At 40.2% G+C, this 27,924-nt stretch overlaps 2 protein-coding genes across 4 annotated transcripts in view; both read right to left on the bottom strand.

Moving 5' to 3' along the window:
* Positions 1–25,139, bottom strand: part of OPN3 (opsin 3) — a 50,376-nt gene extending 25,237 nt beyond the window's left edge. Inside the window, exons 1-3 of one of the 3 annotated variants that reach the window (XM_089311629.1) lie at positions 24,652–25,116; positions 22,460–22,501; positions 15,200–21,049 (exon numbers count right to left, since the gene is read on the bottom strand). In XM_089311629.1, coding sequence (XP_089167755.1) covers positions 21,009–21,049; positions 22,460–22,501; positions 24,652–25,024 — 456 coding nt within the window. In that variant the 5' untranslated portion in view covers positions 25,025–25,116 and the 3' untranslated portion in view covers positions 15,200–21,008. Of the gene's footprint in view, positions 1–15,199; positions 21,050–22,459; positions 22,502–24,651 lie in introns of those variants that run through there. The other 2 variants (XM_051821474.3, XM_051821473.3) reach the window with 2 other exon arrangements.
* On the bottom strand, positions 15,200–20,718 carry CHML (CHM like Rab escort protein). Its single transcript, XM_051821471.3, has one exon. It carries the CDS (start codon positions 20,716–20,718, stop codon positions 18,754–18,756), a length of 1,965 nt encoding a protein of 654 aa, XP_051677431.3. The 3' UTR covers positions 15,200–18,753.
* Positions 25,140–27,924: the final 2,785 nt, after the last annotated feature.

Here is a 27,924-nt window from a genome sequence, read left to right as displayed (position 1 = left end):
GTCAGGAGCCAGGAGCTACTTTCAGGTCTCCCACATGGATGGCAGGGGCCCAAACATTTGGGCTACCTTCTGCTGCTCATGTCTGTCTCTCCTATTAGATTATAAGCACGATACTTTTTATATCTTGACATCCTCCTTGGTACTTGGAACAGTTCACATGGGATGCTTGTTGATGATAAAGTTTATGTCCATGTAACCATACTAGGATATCCTCTAAACCAAAGAAGAAAAAATCCTAGTGCAAGCCTCTGTAAAGAGCCAAACACTAAGGTGAAATGCTGCTTAGAAATAGCCACAGTCAGGTGCCAGCAAAAAGAAAATAGTATTCCTGATGGACAGTGCCAATATATAGGTTAGAAAAACATAAAACAAGGCCAACTCCCTGATCTTTTTCCTAATGGATCTTTATTTAAACTCCAAATACTACTTGACATCAAAAGATAATTTTTGATTATTAAATATCTATTCCTATTAGATTTATCATATCTTGTTCTCCAATCCCAATGATAACCTCATTTGATATGATTTCTTATGACTTTCAAATACTACTCCTTATATTACTCTCTTCAGAGCTTCACAAATATGTGAGGCAGGAAAAGCTCATTGTCCACATTTGACTAGAGTGTGGGAAAATGAGATTCATGACTAACCTAAGGTTATAAGATTAGTAGCTTCTGCTTGGAAGAAAATCCAGATCTTCTGACTGCTAATCCAGAGCTCTACTGCATTTTTTTCCCCTAACAAAGCAAGTTGGTTGTGATCATTGGAGAAGCTTGTGGTCTTTTAATTCCATGAAAAGAATCAACAAATCAACACATGAGTGAATGGTAGAATAGCCAATTGACCTAGTGTTGTTTCTAACAGTCCTTCCTGGACTGCTAACTTGGCACCAAGTGAAGAAATATCATAGCAAATTAAAGAACCGAAAATCAAAAACATGAGGCACCCTTAGAGGCACTGGTTTAAATCTTCATATAGTCATTTATAATCAATAAAGCTCTCAAGGAAACTTAAGAGTTTAGATTCTATAGTATGCGATAATAACATCAACTCCATTTTGTCTTCTGTGTTGCTGACTCAAGTGAAGACTATCCAGTCAGTGGCCCACTGTCACTTTTCTCTCAAGAATAAATGTAACACTCAACTATAATTGTGTTTATAAGTAATGGACCAGAAAATAAGTAATCAACCCGAAGACCCCTTAGGACCATAAAAGGAGAATGGCAATAGAAGATGAGAAGCTCATCAGCATGTGTTAAGGGCAAACATGCTTGCTATATAGCCTAGGAAGTGCAATGCTTAGACAAAAGTATTGAGATTTAAAAAACAAAAGTGAGAAGTGGTAGCATTAAGTAAAACCCATCTTAGTGACCAGTTTGGGACAATTTGGATAGGAAAGAAAAAAAAATATTGTTTCCTTTTTGAAAGTCTTAGTTATCTTGAGCTGAGAATGTCAAATGAAAAAGAACTTAAAAAAAATTGAAGGTAGGGGAAGAAAGCTGAACAAATAGGAGATACCTTGCCCAAGGCTGACTCCTCGACCTATTTGGATTCTAAGATTTCAAGCTTTTCTTCCACATCATCAAATTGGGATTAACTTTAACTTTCCCTTTTGCTGTTCAATTTAAAATTCTCTAAATCAGAGCAGCAGAACTCTTTCCCTCCATAGGAAAAGTGTTTTCAAAGGCCAGCTCTTAAAATAGCTACCTACACATCTCCTGGGAGATTGTTTAAATTGCTACTTCCAAAGCTTTGCTCTTGAATGATTCAGGAAGCCTGAGACAGAACTCAGGAACCTATATAATAAAGACTCCACCGATGATACTGACTTTCAGAATGACTGCTCTAGATTCAAATCAAATCTTCTCTAATATAACCTCATGGCTGTTTGCTCATTTGCCTGGTTTTCCTTTCTAGACCTGATCATCAGAACAGTGCAAATGTCTAGATAGTGTGGTTTGTGCCCACACAGCCTGTCTGCATTTCAGCCCCTGACATCCTTCCTTAGTCCTGACCGCCATCATTTGCAGCATAGCAACAGCACACCCCATTCTATGTCTCTTTGTCTAGGCAGTAGCATAAGGTTGCAAAGATATTTAAGGACCTCAGCACTCTCTGGAATGATTCTGTGCAATAAGCAGAATGAACAGATATGCTCTAAGCCCCCAGTGGAGAGATCAGTTTATATGTATTTTTTCAGATATAACAGGATCTCCCCAGGCAGGGAAGCAGCCTATGTATCAGTGCTACTGTGCTTTTGTTCTTTAGAGATCTTTTCATATCAACATTCTCTCATCTCTTGGCACTCAAAAACTAAGGAAACCCCCCAACTGCCTCAATAGGGCAATGAAACACGCTTATCTTTCTCCCCACCTGCTGCTCAGCAGCTGTGTATTACAAAGTCTGTAAATTGCCCCCACAGAAGAACTGAATAGAACCATCTGTTTAACATTTCACAAAGCTATCCTGCACAGGGACTGGAGGGTAGTGTTACACAATATGTTCCCTCATTCAGAGTGACAACAGGAGCCCCAGGGTGCAGAGCTGGGCCAGCCCTGAGGAACAGGGACATTCTCTGATTGACACAGGCTGCTCTGATTTTCACATTTTATTCATTTCTAACTTCAGTTCCTCTCTACCCGTTGCTTTGCCTCTTGCGATCCTGCTGCTTCTTCTAGTCCAATAAGCTATACTAATGCCATGCTTTGTAGAACTAGACACAGCATCTCAGGAAATAGCTGAAGGTGATGTCATTTGAAAAGGAACTCTTCTAAATCTACATTTAGATGTAGCCTCATACATGTGAGACTTGCCCTGGCTCAGCCAGTTACCCAGACTCCAGGACCCATGAGGAACTGAGAAACTTGTAGGGGAGACAAGAGCAGTTTCATCATGGAGGAGGAGGCACAGTGAAGACAGATGTTATTTCCAAGGGAATTATATCCTATATTGGAGAGGAGAGTGAAGCCTGGATGCAAAAGAAATTTGAGGCATATTCTAGGTAAATAAGATACAGTTGTTCCAGGACACATTATAGCATAAAAGTAGTCACCAGGCCAGGAGTATCTAAACTCCTAAACAAGACTGAGTGTCTCTAACAGGCAAGGCCGTTGAGTTTAGGGCTGAGGAAACAAAGTCATAAGATATGACCCTTCGTATAAAGGGGAAAAGGTAGTATACCAAGATAAAATACAGAGTTGTATAGTGGAAATAAATGCCATATGAGACATATGGACGTAAACATCACGGGAGTTCAGAGAGCAAGAGTTAACCAAGACCTAGAAAAGTGGGAGGCCTTTATGTAAAAGGTGGGAATGAAGCAAGTAGAAAATAAGGTTTACTTATACCCACTAAGTCAGTATTACTAAGGATAAATATCATGTGAGCTACATACATTATTTGAAATGTTCTAGTAGCCCCATTTAAAAAGTAAAACTATGATAAAATTAATTTTAGTAACACATTTTACTTCATCCAACTATTACAGACTGAATCTCCTGCAGATGCATATGTTGAAAGCAGGACCCTCAATGTGACAGTATGTGCAGTGGGGTGTTTATGAGATATGAGGCCATGAAGGAGAAGTTCTTGTGAATGGGATGAGTGCCCTTATAAGATGCCAGAGAGGTAGCTCACTCTCTGCCAGGTGAAGACACAAGAAGTTGGCAGACTGCAGTCTAGCAGATAGCCCTCATCAGAACCCAACTATACTGCTACCCTGATCTCAAACTTCCAGCATCCAGAACAATGAAATAACTGAATTTCTACTGTTTATGGTACTTTGTTATACCATCCTGAATTAATACCCTAATATTTTCAAAATACTATATTACCACTTCAATCTGCATTCAATATAAAATATGTTATATCATTTCTCATAGTAAGTCTCTGAAACTTACTATTTTATTTTTACTTCTGAATGTAGATTCAATACATGTCAAATGCTCAAGAGACATGTGACTAGGGTTACCATATTGGATAGTGCAGCTCCCAAAACTGTACATTGGTTAGGAAGAGATGTTACAAGGATACGTTGCAAACATTATTATATTAGAGTTAAAAATGAGAAATAATCCAATATCTACCCAAAGGAAGAAATGGGTAAATAAACCGTGACCTATAGTGATGGTGACCTTGGAAGGAGAAGATAGAAAATGGACTGGAGAGAGGAAATGCATAGTTGTGAATTTTCTGTAGTATTTTATTTCTTTAAAGATAGATTAAAACATTTGTTGGAATATTTGTTCATTTTGGGTGGTGGATACATGGGCACTTATTGTAATTACCCTTTGTACTTTTCTGTATTTAAAAACTTATAATTTACAAAACTTAAAAAAAATTGTTGAGAATATGGAGGTAGTGAGTAATTTAAGACTGGCTTTTTAAAGAAAGACTAGAAAGAGATAGTCACAGTCAAGGGATAATTGGGGATGGTGGCTAGTCTGTCAACTGATAGGAATGATCCAGGAAGAGATAAGACCGTGAATGAGGGATGATTGCTAAAGAAGCTTAATATTTCTTGCACATCAGTATGATAGCGTGAGTTAGATTTTGCAATCCCACAATGGATGAGTGTGGATGAAACAAAGGGCTTTACAGAATGAGGAAGCAATGCTTTGGAAGTGGCAGTGATACTCAAGGTGTCACCTACTCTAGTACCTCATCCTGGGGGTTATGGGGTGCTAGGATAAAGTTGGAAAGCTGGGAAATCAGGATCCTTGGTGGAAGCCAGGATAAATTTTAAGTTAGAGGGTAGGAGAAATGTTCAGAGATCTTAAAGACAGAGGGCAGGCTCCAGAGGGCACACAGTGGGAGCTCAGGATTGGACCAGATTAAGAAATATACTGGTCTGTAAATAGATGTGTCTAATCATGGCAAAAAAAAAAAAAAAAAAAAAAAAAAAAAAAAACTGGAGAGGCTCCCCTTCTGCAAGGACTGACCTCAGCCTCTGAGGGAGGATGGGATAGCTTCTGATCATCTTTGGGGCAGCAAACAGTGTTTCCAGCATCTGGATGCTGAGTGATTTGCATTTGAACATTGCCATGAAGACAGCCCATTTAACATAGCATTCAAAGGCACTGGGTTGAAGTTTCATATTCTCCACTTTTTGTGTGCCTTTGAATAAGTTAATTCCCTAGTACTTTAATTTCTTTAACTACCAAATGGGGTAATAACACTTTACCTCACAGAGCTGGGATGACTAAAATTTAATTAACAGGCATATAACACTTATAATAGTATGTAGTATATGACAGTCACTTAGTAAGTGTTATTTCTGGACATTATAATCCATTTAGCTATATGCTTATATACATCAAAAATTACCTCTCTAATTCTTGGCAATATGTTAGATGAAGAGTACAAAAAATGTCGATGCTTGCCATACAACTTGCCAAAACACCCCACTGGCAGAGAAATTTCTACCACCATTACATTAGCTGTTCATTTTATTCTTATTTATGTCACAATACATGACAACTCACCACTCATCCAGCAACTGATTGCAATTCCCCTTTGAATACCCCCTGAGCCTACACGCCGGAGTGGTACCTGAGGATCTTTATTTTAAACAACTTCCCACTTGATTCATATACATGCCTCAGCTTAATGTACTGTTTATCGAGTTTATTCAATCAAGAAGTCAATCATTGAAACATTAGTTTACCCAACTTCTTTGCAGTATCAACACTTTGGACCAGACTCTCGAGGAAAGTCCTCTTAGGTTCTGCTAACACCTCTCTTCTGCATCACCTGCTATTTCTATGTCATGTTTTAAGGAAACATGTAACTGGCATGTCCAAGTGACTCTGGAAATAAGTGAGCCACAGAGCCACATAATCTAGGGCCTGAAATCATGTCAGCAGGCCTTTGTCTCTTTCCCTCCCCTCCTATCATTGGCTTGTTTTCTATTTGATATATCTTGGGTTGACTCTGATAATCAAAATACTGACAGTCTCTGGATCAAATCCTTAAGTTTTAACAAGCCCAGGAAGGGGTCGGGGGGAAGGTATACCTAAAATCAGGTGGGGCATCATGCTTGCATCCTCATCACTCCTTCTTAAATTTCTTTGGATTGCTTTTCCTTTCCTGCTGCATCCACATCCAATCAATTACTGCCATGCAATCTCAGATCTGCCCTATGCTGTCCTGACCATGAGTGTTCTAATTCAGACCCTCACCACCTCTTGGCAAACGACTTTCATAGCTTTCTGTCTGGCTTTCCATTTCCATGCTTGCCTCCCTTTGATTCATCCTTTCTACAAATACCAGAGACTGCAACTGATTTCCTTGTTTAATAACATTAAGGACTTCCCACTAGGGTAAAGTCAAAACTCAGCATGGCATTCAAAACCCTCCAAGATCTTCCAGAATCATCCCGATTACCTTGTGTGACAAAAAGAAAAGCCATTTGCTTTTCTTCAAAACCAGTTCCCAGTCTTGGCTAAATGTATTATACTTAATCAAGTATTAAAGCAATAATTTTAGTCATTTTCAATTCCTTTCTCCCTTGTTTGAAGGTATAATCAACCTCCAAGTCCTGTGTGTCTAACTCCAAATTATTCTCTGCCTTGTTCATTCCCCTCACCCTGCCCTTCCCAGGCATTTCACATCCTTCCTCCTTACCAGTCACCTGCATTTAGTCTCTGCATCTTCTCTCCAGCCTTCTCCATGCTGCCATCAGGCTAAGCTTTGAAATGTTAAGTCTCATCTAGCAAAACCTTCCACAGCATCTGTTTAAGCACATAATAAATGTCTTGTTTTGGTTAGCATGTAATTCAAGACTGCTGAGCCTGGGCCCTCTCCTACATGTCCCACTTCTCTGCACCAGTCCAGGGACCCCATGTTTGAGCCATGGAGGACATGTCCTTGATGCCTCCATGCCTTTGTTTCTGCTATTCTCACTGTATGGTATGTCACTTCTATCAGCCTGTGGATATCCTTCTCAACCTTCCACGTCCTGCCCAATTTTTTTTTTTTTTCTTTTGTGAAGCATTCCCAGATTTCCCTAGAGAGAGGGAAAATATCTTCTTTTTCTCTGACATGCAGTAATTAATAGAGTACAGAAAAAAAAAAAAAAAACAGAATGTGCAAGAATGAAACTGACATCTTATGATTTGATTACTATTTATAGCCCATGTTTATATTGCTGCGGAACAGTGGTCTTTTACTTGTTGAACACTACGATTAGTGGTGCATAAAGCCCAAGATTATAAAGGATATTCAAATTAGGTTACTGCAAAAAAAAAAAAAAAAAAGAGATAAAAGAAAGGAGGGTGAATGGGGGGGAGTATGTTTGTCTTCTTAGAATTGTTATCTATGAAATCAATGAAATGTTCTTTATATTAACATTCTAAAAATTTTAAAAAAATAACTGCATCCATTAAAGCTTATCTCTGTCATTGAGATATCAGACTTATTAACACAGTGGCTAATTGGGGCATCAATGTCAGCCCCAGTAGATTGAGAATTCTACCTCTCACTAAGTAACTCTGGGAAGTCAGCTTTTCCATCTGTACATGGGAATTTCAGTATCTACCCCATATGACCGTTATAAAAACTGAAGCATGTACCAATGCCATCTCACTATTCCAAGTGATCAATGTCAGTTCACAATTGATCATAATGAAAGGACTAAGAGTCAAAGGGAGCACATAAACAAGTCTAGTACCTGCTAACACTAACCGATGGAATAAATAAAGGGGAGAGTGATCCAACATGGGAAGTGAGATACTCAGCAGACTCATAGAATGGCAGATGTCCTAAATAGCACTCTGGCCTCAGAATCAGCCCTAAAGGCATTCGGATCTGGCTGAAAAGCCCATGAGAGTATTTCAGGCATGGAAAGCCAAGACACTCTGGCAAAAAGATCTCTGCGAGTGAGATCCCAGTGGAAAGAACAGGTCTTCAAAGAAGGAGGTACCTTTCTCTGAAGGGAGGAGAGAACCTCCACTTTGACTATGACCTTGTCTAAACAAGATAAGAATCGGAGAACTCAGAGGGCTTCCATAGCCTTGGAAACTCATGACCGGAGCATAGGGAGACTACTGATGCCATAGACAGGAGTGTCAATTGGTAAAGTCAACAACAGGAGTCACTGTGCACTTACTCCTCATGTAGGATCTCTGTCCTCAATGTGCTGTGTATTGAGATTTAATGCTATAACGAGTACCCAAACAATATATTTCACTTTGTGTTTCTATGTGGGTGCAAACTGTTGAAATCTTTACTTAATGCATACTAAACTGATCCTCTGTAAAAAAAAAAAAAGAAAAAAAAAAAAGAAATTATCAACTCCCAACTTGACTCTCACTGGGATTAAACATGACAATAGGTCTGATCTGATTTCATCATCATTTAAAAAAAATCATCTATTATTTTTCACTTTATGTTTCTGTGTGAGAGCAAACTGTTGAAATCCTTACTTAATGTATACTAAGCTGATCTTCTGTATATTAAGATAATCGAAAATGAATCTTGATGTGAATGGAAGGGGAGAGGGAGTGGGAAAGGGGAGGGTAGTGGGTGGGAGGGACGGTATGTGGGGGAAGCCATTGTAATCCATAAATCGTACTTTGGAAATTTATATTCATTAAATAAAAGTTAAAAAAAAACTGAAGCATGTTGAGAAAATGAGAACTATTCCTGACACATCAGTTGTTACCTGTATTTCTGCAGTTATCCTGACACCTCTTTGAAGACCACCTCACATCTCAGTTGTAGCCACCTGAGTGAAGTGTCTGGGCTATGAAATCATACTGCCCAGGCTTGAAGCCTGCTTCTACCACTTACCAGCTGTGTGATTTTGGTCAAGTTCTTTGTCTTCAAAGTGACTGTGTCCCTTTCTGCAAAATGGGAATAATAATAGCACCTACCCAATCAAGACATTTTGAGGACTGACTGACTAGAGCAAACACTTAGAGCAGGACTATCATACAAATTTAGCCAAGTGAGCCACAGCGCCAGCCATCAGTGGCTAAATTACCACCTCAGCAAATGTACAAGTTAGTGCGAAAACAAGAATACAGTCCATGCTCAGTAAATGTTTCATTCACTTTTCAGCACAATCTAAAGACCTTATCAATTAAGAATATGGACTCGTGCCATTACATACAATGAGGTATTGCCTATAGGTAAGACTCATCTATAAAACATCAAGTTGCTGCACTATCTTATTGCTTGGTCAACTGCTAGTGAGGGTAAATCTGAGTACAATTCAATTACAGATGGTTTAGTCTTAATATTGGCTTCTCTGAAGCTCACAGGATATTGCTATATACATATAATTTGATTAGTTTACTCATACAGGTAGAGAACCTTTTTGCTGCCAAGGGCCATTTGAATATTTTTAACATCATTACTGGACCATACAAAATTATGTAGTTTAAAATTAGCCTGATATAAATTTATGGAATTTTGAGTGCCACCTATAGTTGCCTTGGCAGTGCCAAACCAAATGGTGTCATGGGCCTTATATGGACGAATAGCCTTTCTTCAAAAACATGGGTTGAAAAATATTTTCCCATTGACTTTGAGGTAGTTGTTTGCAGTGTATTAGTAAAGTACCTTCTTGGCTGGCGCTGTGGCTCACTTGGCTAATCCTCTGCCTGCAGCACCGATACCCCAGGTTCTAGTCCCGGTTGGGGTGCTGGATTCTGTTCCAGTTGCTCCTCTTCCAGTCCAGCTCTCTGCTGTGGCCCGGAAAGGCAGTGAAGGATGGCCCAAGTGTTTGGGCACCTGCACCCGCATGGGAGACTAGGAGGAAGCACCTGGCTCTGGATCGGCGCAGATTGCTGGCCGAAGCAGCCATTTTGGGGGTGAACCAACGGAAGGAAGACCTTTCTCTCTCTCACTAACTCTGGCTGTCCAAAAAAAAAAGTACCTTCTCATTTCTTTATTTTGCCGGAATTACTGTTATTACTCCATTTAAGGAATGATTTTTGAAAGCCTCCAAATTCCTAATCTATATCTGATTACTGGGGCAGAATTAGAAACATTCCCTAATTCTTGGAATTTTGTTCAAGTTGTCATAAACCTCCAGCAGGGAGCCATTGTTAACTGGCAAGGGGTGATGGAGGAAGGGGGGATTTACACAGAACACCAAAGACAACCATTCCTATCAACAGTGACCCTTTGAAGAGGGACTTATGGGGTCAGAAGACTTGAGGCAGAAGTGGGGAACATAAAAAAAAAAAAAAACAGATTCCTTATGAACACTTTAATGTAGTTTACCAATCTTGGCACTATTGACATTTGGAGCTGGATAATTCTGTGGCGAGGGGCTATCTTGTGCATTATAGGATTCTGAACAGCACCCCTGCCCTTTACCCACTCTCAGTAGTACACCCTGCCTTGATATGATTACCAAGAATGTCCTTGAAAGGGCAAAAGCACCCTAATTTGAGATCCATTGCTCTTAGTGGGGGTGGGGGACCATTTTCTACCAAGGACCATTTGGATATTTATAACATTCACAGGTCTCACAAAATTATCAACCTAAAAATTAGCCTGCTATAAATTTATTGAATTTGAAGTCCTACCTGTGGTTATTAGCAGGGCCAGATCAAATTATTTCATGGGCCTTATATACCCCTCAGGCTGGACAATCTCCATCTCTGCTCTCATGGGAGAAAATGATTAAAATTATTAAATGAAACATCTTATATTCTACTGTTATGGTTTTTATTATTTTAAAATAGATTATGCTATGTTTTAAAAGTTTTATTAAATTACAAAACTTATCCTAAAACTAATGCTCTCTAGTAAAAATACATTATGACTGACAAAGTGCTTTTCAGAGATGGGCCTCTTTGGTTCTATTCCTCAGGCTGGTATATAAAAGAGTAACAAGTTGATACGGAAAAGGTGCTGGAAGGAGCCAGTTGACCTTTCAGTTAGCAAAGTGTTTTTATTTTTTTTTTTCTTTTTTGGATGTCTATGATATGCAAGAAACTGTAGGTAAAGTACAGGTAGAGCAGACACTGCCTAAAGGATATTGTAATCTCACAACAAATGGTTTCCAGTGCAGTTTTCATTGTTTGACTTTTGTTTTTAATAAACTGTTGGTATTTACATTTCAGCAGTAGACAGCTTGATAAATATCATGCCATCATAAAATGAGCTATTAAAAAACCAGGACACACAGCACATTTCTCCATAACACTTTCCTTCATTCTAGGAAATTGACTATTATCAATTGCCTAAAAACAAGATTTCTGACTCATGTCAGCAGCATATTCCCCTATGCTTCTTCTTAAACATTGGGAATTAAGCCAGTCCCAAAGGGACAAATATCATATGCTCTCCCTGATTGGCGACAACTAACTGAGCACCAAAGGGGAAACTTGTTGAAGTGAAATGGACACTGTGAGAAACAGTGACTTGATCAGCTCTTGTCCTGACGGTTGATGTACAATGTAATACTTCATCCATTTTAGTATTTTTTTTGTTCTAGTACCATTGGTTGAACTCTGTAATTAACACACAATTATTCTTAGGTGTTTAAATTTTAACTGAAAAGTGATCCCTGTTAGGAATTTGGAAAACATTATGTTGAGTGAAATAAGCCAATCCCAAAGGGACAAATACCACTTGTTCTCCTTGATAGGTGACAACTAACTGAGCACCAAAAAGGAAACCTGTTAAAGTGAAATGAACACTATGAGAAACAGTGACTTGATCAGCCCTCACCCTGACTGTTGATGAGCAGCTTAATATGTTATCCCTCTTAGTATTTTTTTTTGGTTTGTTCTACTTAATACTTTTGGTTGAATACTGTAATCAATACACAGTTATTCTTAAGTGTTGAAACTTAACTGAAAAGTGATTGCTGTTAAATATAAGAGTGGGAATAAGAGAGGGAAGAGATGTGCAATTCGGGACATGCTCAAGCTGACTTACCTCAAATAGTAGAGTTAGAAACATACCAGGGGATTCGAATTCAATCCCATCGAGGTGGCATGTACCAATGCCATCTCACTAGTCCCAGTGATCAATTTCTGTTCACAATTGATCATAATGATAGGACTAAGAACCAAAGGGATCACATAAACAAGAATAGTGTCTGCAAATACTAGCTGATAGAATAAAAAAGGGAGAATGATCCAACATGGGAAGTGAGATACACAGCAGACCCATAGAATGGCAGATGTCCTAACAGCACTCTGGCCTCAGAATCAGCCCTTAAGGCATGTGGATCCAGCTGAAATGCCCATGAGAGTATTTCAGGCATGGAAAGCCAAGACACTCAGGCAAAAAAAAACTAAATGAAAGATCTCCACGAGTGAGATCCCAGTGGAAAGAATGGGTCATCAAAGAAGGAGGTACCTTTCTCTGAAGGGAGGAGAGAACTTCCACTTTGACCATGGCCTTGTCTAAATATGATCAGAGTCGGTGAACTCAGGGGGCTTCCATAGCCTTGGCAGCTCATGACAAGAGCCTTGGGTGATTACTGAGGCCATAAACAAGAGTGTCAATTTGTTAAGTCAACAACAGGAGTCACTGTGCACTTACTCCTCATGTAGGATCTTTGTCCTTAGTGTGCTGTACATTGAGATTTAATGCTATAACTAGTACTCAAACAGTATTTTTCACTTTATGTTTCTGTGTGGGAGCAAACTGTTGAAATCTTTACTTAATGTATGCTAAACTGATCTTCTGTATATAAAGAGAATCAAAAATGAATCTTGATATGAATGGAAGGGGAGAGGGAGTGGATAAGGGGAGGGTTGCGGGTTGGAGGGACATTATGGGGGGGAAGCCATTGTAATCAATATTCTGTACTTTGGAAATTTATATTCATTAAATAAAAGTTAAAAAAAAATTGGGTAACAAAAATACTGAAATTGCTACAAAAAACTGAATACAAATTGAACTTAGATATAAATAAACTTATATAAAAATATTTTCCCATACTGCATTAGTAATATTCCTATTGTTTTTAAATATCAGGAATGAATAAATAAGGGCTTTAGTTTATATACCTGTAAGAAAAACTGATTTTATAAAACAAAGATTCCTATTTATAAAATGTCTAAAGAGGTGGCTCTTTGTCACTGAACTGTAAAGAGGTTCTCATCACCCTGTTGCACTGTCATTCCTTCTTTCTCTGGAATGCATATGCTTTTATTAATACTAAACAGTTGCTCAGCATCTATTTAAATATATATTCAGCAACAAATGTAAAAAGTCATAGGGTAACAGCAAGAACTAATAATTAAACATAAGGAAATTCTTGACTAAATATGAAATAAAGAGTTTGTTTTGTTTCAGCTTTGAGTTTAAATAATCAACTCCCTTCTCTTTTCAACCACATCGATCCACTTTAATCACAGATTTTCATTTACAGGACTTTTTGTTGTTGAAAACAAATGTACTCTAAAATTCTAGGGGCTGGCATTGTGGCATAGTGGGCAAAGCAGCCACTTGCAGTGTCAGCATCCCATGTGGGTGCAGGTTGAGTCCTGGCTGCTCCACTTCCGATCCAGCTCTCTGCTATGGTCTGGGAAAGCAGTAGAAGATGGCCCAAACTTCTTGGGCCCCTGCAATTGCATGGGAGACCCAGAGGAAGCTCCTGGTTCCTGGCTTCGGATCAGTGCAGCTCCAGCCATTGCAGCCATTTGGGGATGAACAATTGAATGGAAAACCTCTCTTTCTCTACTTCTCTTTCAAATAAAAATAAATCTTTTGAAAAAATTTCTAGAAGCCACCACTTTTAAAATAGTGATTTATATATTACATTTGATTATATGCAACAAATCACTATTTTGAGATGGTGGCAAAGCAGACAGTAAAATGTCAATTCTTATTGATGGAACTGAATACTTACTAGGAGTTCAAGCAAATCACTTAATTCCAGGTCTTATACATAGAGTTAAGTACAAGCACCTGCCCTTTCTTACCTGAAACAGTTGTCCTGAGGATCACATTAAGAAAATGTAGCTGTCGGGGAAAAATCATTCCTACAAATGCCACAGCACAATTGCTGTCATAATAGGCATGTTACAGTCACATTCTTTCAGTTGAATCACTCACCTTCTGTACTATTTGTGCCTTACAGAAAGCTGAAGGTTCTGTGCCCCCAGCTTTCAAAATGTGAATACATTTGGTTGTTGGTAAAATGGAACTATACTGGACACAATGAAGATAAAAATGATAGAGTGAAAACTTAGGAAGTAGCTACTTCAATGCCAATAGGAGCATGACTTCCACCTGACCCAACAAGAAGGTAAATAAAACATCCCAATCAAAATTTCTTGGTCTTAACACTGATTTATTCTCATTTTGATTTCTTTACACTTCTTATTCTGTTGCACTTCAATGACTTGTGCTTCTGGACCTAATCTTTTGTACCTTCTCTTGAACCCTTCCCCAGGCAACAGGGAAAGCGACTGATGGTCAGAAACTTAATTAACTGAATATTGCAGAAATAGATGTCAAAGAAGCCCAATTTTTAATCTTTCAGTTGCTGCTTTTCAACTGTGTAATAAAAGATTTTGGCACCCTTTAAAAGGAAAGCCATGCAACAATAAGAGATTGCTCTTCTTTCTTTTGCAGGGACAGGGTACTGGTAGTTACTGAAATGTCTTAAAACACTCAAAAGGTAAAAGGAACCTTAGCATAAACTGAATGTTCCTCAGAGAGTTAGAATTTGCCCTTTTCATCTTTAAATTTCTAGCCCCTAGTATAGTCCCAATTCATAACCCATAGTTGGTATTTGACATCTATTGACTTAAATCACCCTGACTTGGATCTCAAGCTGACTGGATGAAAGGGTCTGTGTGCATCTTCATAATCTGAGATCTATCCTTACCACAAGTTTCCTTGCACATCACCCTCAGGCCACAACTGACCCCTTTTTCAAGTCCTATCTTCAACTCCCTGGGTTCCAAGACTCCTGAATGCAGTATATGTTCTTAGATTGAGGACCACACTTTAGATGTTATGTCTTCCTGCTGATGGCCTGGGATGTGTCATTTCTCTATTATTATCCGTGATGCCTGACAACTAAGAGAAGAAACAAAGTCCATTTCACCAATAATTTCTTCCCATTCAGACCTGTAAAACTTTCTGCCACACATGTTTGGAAATAGTTTTTTTGATTAACATTTAGAATTGTTTTCTCTTTAATTTAAAAGAGAATTTTATAAGTATCCAAAAAAATCAGTAATTTTCTCACCCATTTAGTAAAAACACTTCACCATTCACCAGTTAATCTTTATTTTTTTTATTGCACACATCAATATTTTACAGAAAAAAAGACAGAGACCTTTAATGTTACATTGCAATTACCTGTTTTGTGATTCAACAGGGAGACCTAAGTTTTCACACAAATATAATCAGTAAACATAATTTATGTTCTGATGAACATTTTGAGTCTTGTTTAAACATTTCTTTGCATATACTACATATTACCAGTTAATTTTAAAGGCTATGTAACAGTTTATGATGCCAAGAGTAATACATCAAAATTATTTATCCATTTTTCAGTTGATGGATTTAAAAGAAAAAAATGCTTGTATGGAAAGCTAAAGCATTTATGTACATTTTGCTTTTAAATATTCTTCTAGGCATATGTTACTCAAAGTGAATCAGTATGTCAGATGGTGGATCAGGAGCTGGAACTTGGCCTTGTGGTTAAGATGCCCACATTCCTTATCACAGTGCCTGAGTTCAATTCCAGGTCTGGTTCCCTACTCGTTTCCTACTAAATGAACCTTGGGAGAATTACTGAGAGGCGGCAGTGATGGCTCAAGTAGTTGGGTTCCTGCCACCCAGACAGAAGACTTGGTTGAGTTCCCAGCTCCTATCTTCCACCTTAGCCAGTTATAGGCATCTGGTGTGTGAGTGGGGGTGGGGGGTTAGAACCAGCAGATGGGAGCTCTATTTGCCTCTCATGTTAAAAAAAAAGTTACAGAGCTCTTGTTATAGGCTTCTACATATTTATTTAAGTAGTTCTTTATAAGGGCACATGCAAGATTTGTTTTTGGCTAATCTAATGGCATGAATTAGTTGATCTACCTTGTCAATAGCTGTTTTTCATTGCCATAAGGTTTCTTTGTGCCACTACTGGGATGAAAATTGTTGTCTTTTTATTTTTACCTTTCTGTTTAACATTTTAATTCATCTGGAATAAACTTCATTATCATACATGAAGTGGATCATTTAATAGCTTTCTCCATAATGACATTCAGCTAATCTTTTCACCAACAATTTTAGGTATTTATTTCTAACTGGCTTATTAGTCTTAAACTTTCTACTCAGTACTACAGGATACTTAGCAAGGCTGCTTAATAACATGCTTATGCTCCCATTTTTCCCAGTTTTTTTTTTTTTAAACAAACTTTGCTCACACTTCCCAACATACCAGTACAATTTTCTTTAAAAGGCTCACATATTTTAATACCCAAGCACTTTTTAAATTGCCATCACTACTGGAATCTAGAAACAATATTAATTTAAAAAAACTGTATCTCCTGCAACTTCTTGAATTGGTCTTTTATTGATAGTATATTTATAAGATACTATAGGTTTAGCTAACTATAAAGCCATGTTAACAGAAAATAATATTTATGCTTTATCTTTGTTTTATATATTTTATTGCAGTGACAGGCTTAATATATAAATAATAATAATAATATATAAATAAAAATGATGCCACCATTAATTTCTATTTGAGAAATGTTTCTTATATATTTTTTCCCAATATATATAATTTTAGTTAAGTAATTATCACATTGTGAGAAACCTAAAAAATCAATGATAGTGAAAAACTTTTCAGTAGATCTGGATTATTTTCACCTCCATTTTAATATCTTAAATCTCTTTTTATTTTAATACTATTTTGTAAGTCAATTCAGGCATCTCACTTGTTTTGATAGGTTTAAACTTTAGGATCCACTCAATCATACCTCTTTACTATATTCAAGAAAACCAGTATTGATACCAATCAATGACTTTTCTACTTAACAATAAGCTGTCCAGTATTTAAGTCTGTCTTATTTCCCTCATATTAGAAGAGCAACAAAAGACTATTCAGAGTATATTTTGGCCAATTAATAGTTGTTTTATATAACAATCTTCAGACCAACAGACATGTTACTGAAGAGCATTATTCTGTTAAAACTTAGCCAAATTCTGCTTTCTTAGATTCGTAGCTTTAACATATATTTACTTATAATTAATCTTAATCTTCATATTTCTCTTATTCAATAGTCAACTGCAAGACTGGCATCTGTCCACTTTTCCCCCCAGCAATATTAGATTCCGGTTTTCATGGGCACCTTTTCCTTCTAATACAGTATGTATACTATTGTAATCATAAACAACAGAAAAAAGGACTTTGTAATCCTGTTGGGCTCCAGTGATGGCTCTTGTACACAGTGCACTGAGAAAATTATAAATAATTGTTTCCATCATCTCTTTTTTAAAGTGTATGGCTTAATATCTGCTTCACACTGTTATTGAGAAGCTGTAGTGAGAAAGCACGATATTAAATGCCTGGCACACAGTGAATGCTCTGTTCGAGAAAGGGCTTGCTTCCTATAGGACCACCATTCTCTGCCTGAAGAACAGACATGAGACTAAATGAGGAACCTCTCCTGATAGCTCCAGTGGAGTATAGCCAGTTTTGTGCCTTCTAGTGGTTCTGCGAAGAGTTTTTGTTCTCCAGAACACAGCCAAGAGGCAGACGTGATTATGAAGACTGTTCACCTATTTGTGGGGTGGGATATAAGCAAACAGCACAGTAAATCCTCCTCTGACTTATTCCTATTAATTGCAGTCAATGCTGCTAATTAAGGTGGTAGAACCAACAAGGAATAGGTTACACCCTGAGAAAACTGCAGGTAAACTACTTACAGAGGGTTTTTAAAACTGGCTGTAATCTCAAATTTTTAAGTGACTCATCCTGTTTCTCCATAGGACTTCCTTTTCAGGAATTTCAAACAGCCATTCCTAACCATCTTTTCCTGAGGTGATTTATTTTTCCTTTGGGCCTGAGTTATTTGTTGGAAGTCCTTTTCTTTCAGGTGCTAGAGCAGGACTCTGCAGGAATTTTCTGAGCTCTTCAGTTAAGTGAACTCAGATTATTTTCACAAAGTAGAAAGCAATGCTGGATGGCTTCACTGCCCCATCAGTTATAAGGATCAAGTAGGTGCAATAAATGGCAAAATGTAAAATTCTTCACAAAGAATAAAGAATCACGCACAGCTAATCCTTTAACAAATATAAACAAATGTCTTTTATCATATTGGCACTTATAGTGATATTCCTACTATGAACTCTGCGTTTTTATATTATATACAAAGACCCACATAATTTACTATTTGTGTATTTCACTGTTCAAACAGATGTGATAGCAACATAACAGCTGCCAAAGTAACTAAAATATTCCTAAGGTCCTATTTATTGTCCTGTAGAAAATGACAGTCTGAAGATCAATAGTATACACAATATAATCTTTGAGTTGCTAACATGGAACTCAATACATACAATATTAAAACAAAGGTATCCCTGCTTTAAGATTCTGATCACAGAGCAGATTCTGAAACAAAGACTCCAACAACTGACAAGTCAATTAGTGACAGGTTAATAAAAAACACCTAAGGCTGAATACCCTAAGCAGAGTCAAAGACAAAATCTGCAGAGCATTCACCATATAACCACTTCCAATTATTCATATGGAAACATGGCCTTTAAATGAGAGTATTCTGATGCGAGGATGAAGAGGAAGAGGATTTCCACTTTTTTTTTCTTCTAATTTTGAAGCTGCTTCTCTGGACTTTCTAAGTTTTTGCTGTCCTCAGAGGATTCTTGTTTGGCCATTGTTGTATCACTGGTTCCAGAAGCCTCCAGTAGCCTGTCATTACCATCATAGATAATGTCTTCTGGATTTGGAGGTGGAGGGCAGAATTCTTCACCTGGAAAGATCTCCTGAAAAAGTGTTTCGGCTTGCTTGACTGCATGCTCATTTCCCAGGCCACAGTCAGGCCCAGAGCAGACATAAACATTGGAAGGTAAGCCATCATAGGAGCCTCTGCTGACTACTGAGGAATCTCTCATGTTAAAATAAAGAGCCCATAAGAGTCTTGGTTTTGTAGGCCCTTCCTGTTCCATTTCTGTTTCAGCATAAGGAGTGAATAATTTCTGCGTCACTGGTTCTAGGTCTTCTCGTGCCGTTTTTGAAGATGGACACGTTAGATGTACCAGATATGTGTCTTTCATGCATGTCATAGTTGAAGAACATAATTCTGTGACCCGGACAGAACAAGTCTGTGCTTCCACTGGAGGCACTATCAAAATGGAAATCTGCTGATCTGAATTTGTCTTTAGTAGAGACTGATCTGTGATGAGCACTGCCCTTGAGATTTGCTTATACTGCACATTTGAGCATGTTTCCTCAGAAAGGTAACTATCCTCCATGATAAAATACTTAGCATTTATTCTTTGACCAAAGTGATCTATAATGGCTTTACATCTTCCAGATTCTTTGTCAACTACAAGACACTGTACTTTATGACGAAGACAGTAGATTCCACCAAAAACTGCACACATTCTGCAGAAACACTGGGGGATTTCACCTTGACCATACACAGGAAATAAAAAGGGAGTGTTGCCGAACCGTCCAAGACACTGAAGAAAAATTTTTGTTGCTTTAAGACCATCTAATGTAGTACATGAGGTTTCTGATGTCATTGCAATTGAATGTAGCACAAAATGTTGGAGGTTGGGGGTTAGTTTTTTAGCTTTCAAGTACTCTGAAAATGAACATTGTTTGAAATCTTGGTATTCATCAGGATGCTGCTCATAGTCTAGACAGAATGTAAGAAATTTCATTAGCATCCTCTTTTCAACCATGGTGAGTTCTTTGCTATTAAAGACATCTGCTCTAGAACAAGGAACCTGTTCCACCTTCCCTTCCCGATATGCAAGAATCCTGGTGACATTTTTAAATTCAGCATAACGACTAACATTGGATTTGATTAAAAGATCAATTAAGGATCCTTGAGAATATAGCAGCTTTGACACCAAATCAATATTAAATCTCCTCTCTTCTTTAATTATTTGAGAATAAGTAGTCCTATTTCTCTTTTGTTGGTCAGTATTGTCTTCTTTAGGGTTGTTTTCATCTTCATCTCCATCTGAAACAGTGTGTGCAGAAGTTTTGTCTCCACAATACTTTTCTTTCTCCAGTGATTCTTCTATATCAGTTACTTCAAGTGAAATCTCTGTTTCATTTTTTTGAGTGTGTTTTGCAGACATTTCATAGTGAGCAAAGTCTGATGAGTGCCTTTCTTTGGGGAAGGCTGCAGAATTCAGAGGTTCTGTGAGGGTACTAGATGCCGCTGAGGAAGGATTTTTTGGCACAGCACCAATGTCTTCAACACTGTCCTCCATATCTTGACTGGCGTAACAAAAAACTTCTGTATGTTGGATGCTTTTATCCTTCTTGCAAAGAGGGATGGCTTCTTCTGTTTCATGGATTGAGTCTTGCCATGTAGCAATACTTTCTTCCCCAATGTCACTGTTTTGTTGATACTCATTCAGCCAGGATAGTAATCCAGAAAAGCTGAAACTAGCCCAGTTTCCTCCATAATAACTTCTTGAATCAAGATGCAGAACCCTCTGACCACTTCTTGCACATGCAGCTGCAAGGATAGACTCTGGCAAACCTGTCCCTATTACAACCACATCAAACTCTGTGGGGAGACTGTGCGCCATCCTAGGAGGAAACGTCTGCTGACAACTGCTGATGGAGGAAATGCATATGAATATAGGCTGAGGGCTCAGCTGAGATGTGATCGTGCTGAAATAAAATCTCTGCTTGTGATGTTCCAGCTTATCTCAGAAGCACTGAAGCTGCAGGTCCTAGCTGTTTAACGGTTACCCTTTTAAAGTATTTTTTTATAAGTCAGCAGCATAAAAACATGATAAAGTACATTTATTCACATCTGAGAATACTAAAACGGATGTGTAGTTTTCATTTCTGCATTTCACCTTAGCAGTAAATGTCAAAATGCATCACATATGCATTTGTGACTGGAACTCTTCTCTGAAAGAAGAAAATTCAAGAAAAAAAAAGAATACAATTGAAAACAATATAAAAGTAATTTCATGCAACAGCAATTACAAGCCATTGGAGCCTGACTTCTTATTTGGATATAAACTTCTACTAAAGCAAGTCATTAAATTCTTTCTCATTTTTTTTTAGTCCCTTGAAAATGAATAATGGAGATATAACCCCCCCAAATCAGGCAATATAATATAAAGAATGGTCATAATGTTTCACAATAAAGAATAATTAACATAATACAATTTCACAGCTTTTAGAAAATATTTGAATAAAACTATATACAGCTGTAAGTTCAGACTAAAAGAAATGTGTGCCTCCTCTGTATTTATGGGAACAGACAATATACTATGCACAACATCATGATTAGGAATATTTCTATGACCAGGATAGTTTGTGAATGATTCCAGAACAGCCAAATAGAAGACCTTTCCATACCCCACTACCCTTAGGATCTCATGGTAGCAGTTAACAAGTCAGATTATTACAAAAAGGATTATTGATTCAGTTAAAAGACTAGCATTTGAAAACATTCAGGTGTGTACAAGAAAAGGCATACTGATGGGGAAAATATCTAAAAAATGTGAATCTCCATATGCATATGTGTGTTTTGTAAGTGTAAAGTATAAAGGAAAATTGGTTACTGGCTTAGTATATCAAGCATCTTAACATAAGTAAGACTTCTAACATTTGAACAGGGTGTGTGTTTTGCATTTTGCCAGACTGCCTCCACAATCCCTAAATCTCTGTAACCCAACAAAAAGGTCTTGAGTATCTCCTGCCAAGATGACCCATGTTGTTTGCTATACTTACTATTCAAAGGGTAGTGAACAAAGGCATAATGTTGGCTAAATGCCACATGCAGAAAAAAAGGTGTATGTGATTCCAGGGTGTAGCCAGAGGGAGAATAATGAAGAAACTGAAGGGCATACCCACCTGGAAGTCTTTAACATAAAGCACTACACACACCACATTGCTAACCTTTCTATCGTTCATCAATGCAGAGTATTAGTGAGGGTTCTCTGACCTCTGATTTTTGCTGTTACCAAATCTACTGAAATCTAGATCAATATAAGCTGCATCTTGCTGATGCTAAGATGACTAATTACTCTGAATACTGATAAAATAAGTCATTCAATGGGAACTTACATTAAGTTGACTAGGTCACTAACCTCACTGGTCAGTTTAAATGAAAACGATAATCCTCATAGTCCTGTCTAGTGAGGACCTCTGACTAAAAGATAATTTTCAGCGTTCCCTGAGAAGCCACGATCTGAGCACAAAATAAGCCAGTTGCCTGGTCTGCTCATGTAAATACGTTAGTGTGTCTGAATTACTTCTTCGGCCTTCCTCAGCAGGGTGTGAAGATGGAGATAGAATCTATGATGTTACCTGAAGAAGTGTGACCATCTTCTTGGCTTAGAAAACACAGAGCTGAGGGTGGGATAAAGCAGGGAAAATACAGGTCACAACCACTAACATTAGGTACTTTCTAGCCTACAGATATCAAAAGTCTTATCAAAATACAAAGGAAGTGGATGGCCTTAAAGAACAGGGAGCTCAAGTACCCCATAACAGAGAAAACCAATGCTGTAGAGATTAACTCATTCTTATGTCACGAAGCCTATGATCTTCCCATTAAAGAGGGCAGCCTCTCCAAAAGACTCTGCAGCATTTTTTTTATTTCTGCCACACCTGCAGTACTCCACAACTAGTTGCTTGCTTGGTTGGTTCTTGCTCAGAGATAACTGGGGAAGTGAAGCACCTTTCGTTTCTTCATCCTTAACCCTAACCTAGAAGCACAATCCTTGGAATTTACTCCAGGCAAAGAAATTTTTTATCTTTGCTAAGAACATGTTGAGCTCCACAAAAACCTCATTACTGACCTGTCTTAAATAAGACTCTGATCCTCTTAGCCAGGATTTTTAACCTCTAATTTAAAAACAGAGGACAAAGTGAAAGCACTAGCTAAATGTCCCCAAGAAACAGAGCAGCCTTTAGGTGAAATTCCATGTGCTAGCTTCTAGCAGTCTTAGAAAATAATTTCTGATTGGGATAGGGCCCCAGCAAGGATGGCAAGGGAGAAGAGACAGGAGGGTGAGATCTGCAGAGGAAAGGGATGAAGAGGGTGGGTGGCAATGCTTATTGAAAACTCAATACAGTCTTGTTTTCAAACTCCTGGGCACAGATATACAATTTCCCACCACAGAAAAGGTGCTTCACAAAACAAGAACTTTCATGTCTATGAAAAAAACAACTGTTATCCTCCAAAAGGAGCATCCCCCATACTTTAGACACAGACTTAAAACATGTTCCTTAAAGCTTGGCCCTGCCTAAAAAGTTGCCTGGTATTTTTTAATGAAAATAAAAAATATAATCACACAGCCATCTACATTACTGCCTACATACAGTGAGAGCTGTCTCCCCATGTTTCAAATCTTTGTACAAATGAAATACTCAGATTCATGCTCATTGGAGCGGAAAAGAAAATACTGGAAGAAATGTAATCATAGATAGTATCTGAGATTTCCTTCAAAAAGCAAAATTAAATCATTATGAATATTTGAGTCTCACAGGCTAGGAGGCCAATGAGTAAGAAACTATTTTTGATAATGCTACCAAGACTTTGTGCTCCAAAACCTGCCAAGACAAAAGTCATAAATTACCAATGGATTTCACGATCAAAATCCGAAATACTAATAACTGAGAAATATTCTTTCAAATCTTTGTACAAATGAAACACCTGGAGCACACCACAAAAATAATTTCTTTCCCAAGCTTACAAAATCACATCTTCAGTGTTCTGCGGGGCTGGTCCTCCTTCAAACCCCAAGTCTGAGAGACACGCAAATCTTCCGTAAATGAATAAATTGTAACAAGAAATCTTCAATGAACAATCAAGTTCTACTGCAATGAAATCTCTTGGCTGCACAGCGAAGTCTGTGTGCCCCGGAGCTGGGATTCTTTGGGCCATTCATTTGTAATCTCACCTTAGTTTTGTGTCCCATAAGGAGGAACAAGCAGTTCAGGGCAACTCAGAGGGCACATGTCCATTTGCATTCTGAATGAAAACCTCACTCCCTAGGAAGCATTCAAAGGTTTGCAACTGCTAATAAGCCAAAAGCAAACCATTCACACAGCGCTGCTACTTCAGTGTTCTGCCTCTCTTTGCGGGAAAACAAATAAAATTATGAATTAAAGCTCTTCTCGTCTCCTCTCCAACTTTCATGAGTTAATCACTTTTTCTTCACTCTCTCAACTCCACAGGCCCTCGTTCTCTGCCCTCAGTGTACACCCTGTTGAATTCCATCAGGAGATGGAAACAGAAATAGCGGGGAGAGGGGCTTGCCCGCGGCCGAAGGCTTACTTACCCAGGGGCTGCAGCCGAAAGCGGGGCTGGGGTCCCGGTCAGCGTGGGGAGTGGGGGTGGAGGGGGTAGGCCGGACAGCCGAGGCCACAGGGAGCGAGTGGAGGGAAGAGACCAGGAGAGGGGAGGCAAGCCGTGCAGCAGGCGGGCCCTGAGGCCGAGCGGAACCCGGCGGCGGGGCAAGGCGAGGAGCGGGAAGCAGCGACTCACGACTCACCAAAGAGGCTGCTGCTAAACCCGTCCCACACGCAGCCCACGGTGTCCCACACCCAGCCGTTCCTCAGGCAGGACACGAAGGTAAAGGTGACTCCGAAGACGGACACCAGCAGGTCGCTGAGGCTGATGTTGACCAGGAAGAGATGCGTGGGAGTGCGCAGCCGCTGGAACTTGTAGTAGAGGACCAGCACCAGCAGGTTGTTGCCGACGCCCAGCAGCCCGATGGAGCCGAGCAGCAGCGCCAAGCGCTCGTAGGTGCTCGGACTGAAGAGTGGCGCGGGGCTCAGCGTACCCGCCGGCCCCGGCCCCTCAGCGCCCGCGGCCCCGCCGCCCTCCCAGTAGCCCTGTTCGCCGCTGCGGTTCCCCGAGTACATGGCCCGGGGCCGGCTCGCTCGGCGGGCGGGCGGGCGGGCGGAGGCGCGGGAGCGGGCGGCGCGCTCCGCACTGGGTGGGGCTTCAGCCCAGCCGCTCGCTGTGGCTACCGCACTGGAAGCGGCGTCCGCGCCGCGCGCCGGCACCGCCCTCCCCCCGCCCCTTCCGCTCAGCTCAGCCCGTAGCCACGCCCCCAGGCGCGCGCGCGCTCGCAGCGCTGTCCCGCTCCGCGCGTCCCCTCCTCCCTGCGCTACCGTGCGTTGGCGCGCGTGGACTGGCGAAGGGGCGAACCCGGAAGACAGGACCGCAGGGAGAAGACACCCTCAGGGGCGCGTCACCCCGTTCCCCTCAGCTCGAAAGCGTCGTGTCCTTTCACCCGTTCAGAGTATTCATGAGCGCCTGGGTCAACCCTGAGCTTGGGAGAGGGTCGGAGGAGGCTCTGCCGCCCTAGGTTTCTTTCTCAGGGGGCTGCACTAACCCACCACTGGTGTGCAAGGCCCACCCCGCCTCACACACTTATGTGGAAACAAAAGAAAACACGACAGTGAAAAGCGTGGGATACAGCACCCGCCAAATGGCCTGACAAACAGGACAACTGAGGAAGAAAACTGGGAGAGTGATTAGAGGGGAAAATGACCCACCTCCCCGACAGCTGCAGGATGCGAACTGTTCAAGAAATTATAAGAGAATGTGTCGCAGTGGCTAGGCGAAGGAAGCCTGGCACCTCTGAAAGTTTCAGGATAAGCAAGGAACTGGCATTAGAGTGGAATGGAGGTTGAGCCCCTGCCTGGACACCAAGACCGGCAGATTCCTCTTTTCTGCTCTGGTCTGAGTGGCGGTAGATCTGTCCTGTTCTCATGGCCTGTGGAAGCCCTTCACTGGCAGTGACTACCGGGGCTGTGCGTCAACCTGAATCTAGCAGGTATGAAATCGGTCAAGACCCCCTAAAATTTATACAAAAATGTGGTCCCTTAGAGTTCCCCAGAAGCACCATCTGAGATGCCACAATGCTACCGGAATTTGGGGTGCCACATAATTTCACCATATGCTTATTAATAAAGCCCCACTATTAATAAGCCAGAGAGGGTTCTTGCCTAATATTTAGAGAATTCTAAATACTGGCACAGATAAACGAGGCAGCATGGTACATTTTTAAGCCTTTATTTAGTGACAAAGATGCATAGGAGAGTGAGAGCTTTATTGAGAGAGGTAAATCTGGGTTCATACCGAGCACCAGGAACCAGCCACGTGGAAAAGCATCTAGGCCAGGAAGCCTGGAGGCGCAGGGCTACAGCAAGCCCCATCCTGGCAAGAGGCCAGGGAAGAAGAGAAGGGCAGGACACACCGTGTCCCAGGCTTTTAATCCACTTTCAAAGGGGAGTGATTAATTAACTGATTGGCTGGTGGGCACCCTGGTGTGGCCAGGTAGCGGCATGAAATCACACAGGGGCATTGTGAAGGTATCAGGTAGGGCATGAGGTCACACAGGGGCGTGGCAAAGGTGTGGTCTTCCAGCTCACAAACCTAATCGATTTTAACCTATATACCTGCCTACTTCAGGTATAGGGCAGTAGGTGCTATATTTAGAACACACATTTTCCGCTAGGCCTTTGCCCCAGTAGCGATGAAAATATAGTACAAGTCAAATATAGATTGTGAACGTGATCACATTCTGCAAGGGCTGCTTTTGTCTTTGTCACTGCATGGTCCATACCAAGGCCTCACAGAAGGATAGCAATCCTGAGTCACACTGCAGGCTGTCCTGGGCACCTGTGACTGGCACAGAGTGGAAGCTAAAGTAGTTGCTCTCCATGAGGGTGTTTACACCTCCCACCTCTGTTCAAAAGATCAATGACGTGTGACTGGGGTTTTAATGAATCCCCTTTCCACATTCCCAGGGGATAGACGGGCTAGTCAGTCAATTCTTCATCCTGTGCATTGGGCAACAGCTGAAGGTTGACGTGCTATGCCTGCAAAACATTGATTTTCTTTTGAGACTTCTAATCTAGACTTGCCATCTATGATACTGTCTAGCCTGCCCACTCTTTTATATATATATATATATATATATATTTTAGATTTATGCAACCATTTCACAAGTTCTATATGTTTAAGGTCCACTGTATTTTCAGCATAGTGCCTAGATTATAGTAAATTCTCAATAAATATTTTCTGAAGGAATGAATAAGGGACTCACTATATTTATTTATTTATTTCTTCTTTTTTTTTTTTTTTTGACAGGCAGAGTGGACAGCGAGAGAGAGAGACAGAGAGAAAGGTCTTCCTTTGCTGTTGGTTCACCCTCCAATGGCTGCCGCAGCTGGCGCACTGCGGTTGGCACACCGCACTGATCTGAAGGCAGGAGCCAGGTGCTTCTCCTGGTCTCCCATGGGGTGCAGGGCACAAGGACTTGGGCCATCCTCCACTGCACTCCCTGGCCACAGCAGAGAGCTGGCCTGGAAGAGGGGCAACCGGGACAGAATCCGGCGCCCCGACCGGGACTAGAACCCAGTGTGCCAGCGCCGCAAGGTGGAGGATTAGCCTAGTGAGCTGCGGCGCCGGCCACTATATTTCTTTCTAGAGTATTCATTTCATCTTTGGTGCTGAGTCCCTGCCCTCATAAAGCTTACATTCTGATGGTGTTAGCTGGGCAGACAATAATCAAATGAGTACATACAAAGGGTATCAGATGCTGATAAGTTGCACAAAGAAACAGAAGGCAGTAAGGACTGTACTGAGTATTGCAGGCACAGCATACATGTACGGAGAGGACTGCATTTAGCACACCTTGAAGGAACAAGGAAGCCTACGTGTTTGGGGAAGAATGAGAATTAGGAAGTGAGGTCAGAGATGTGCTTGAGTGGGGATTAGCCAGACCATGCAGGGTCTAGGCCATTTTCAT

This window comes from Oryctolagus cuniculus, chromosome 13 (genome assembly GCF_051225735.1).
Source record: "Oryctolagus cuniculus isolate XC-2025 breed Fujian yellow rabbit chromosome 13, ASM5122573v1, whole genome shotgun sequence".
NCBI lineage: Eukaryota > Metazoa > Chordata > Mammalia > Lagomorpha > Leporidae > Oryctolagus > Oryctolagus cuniculus.
The sequence above is the reverse complement of the archived record's forward strand: the minus strand, read 5'-3'. Positions and strand labels throughout refer to the sequence as shown.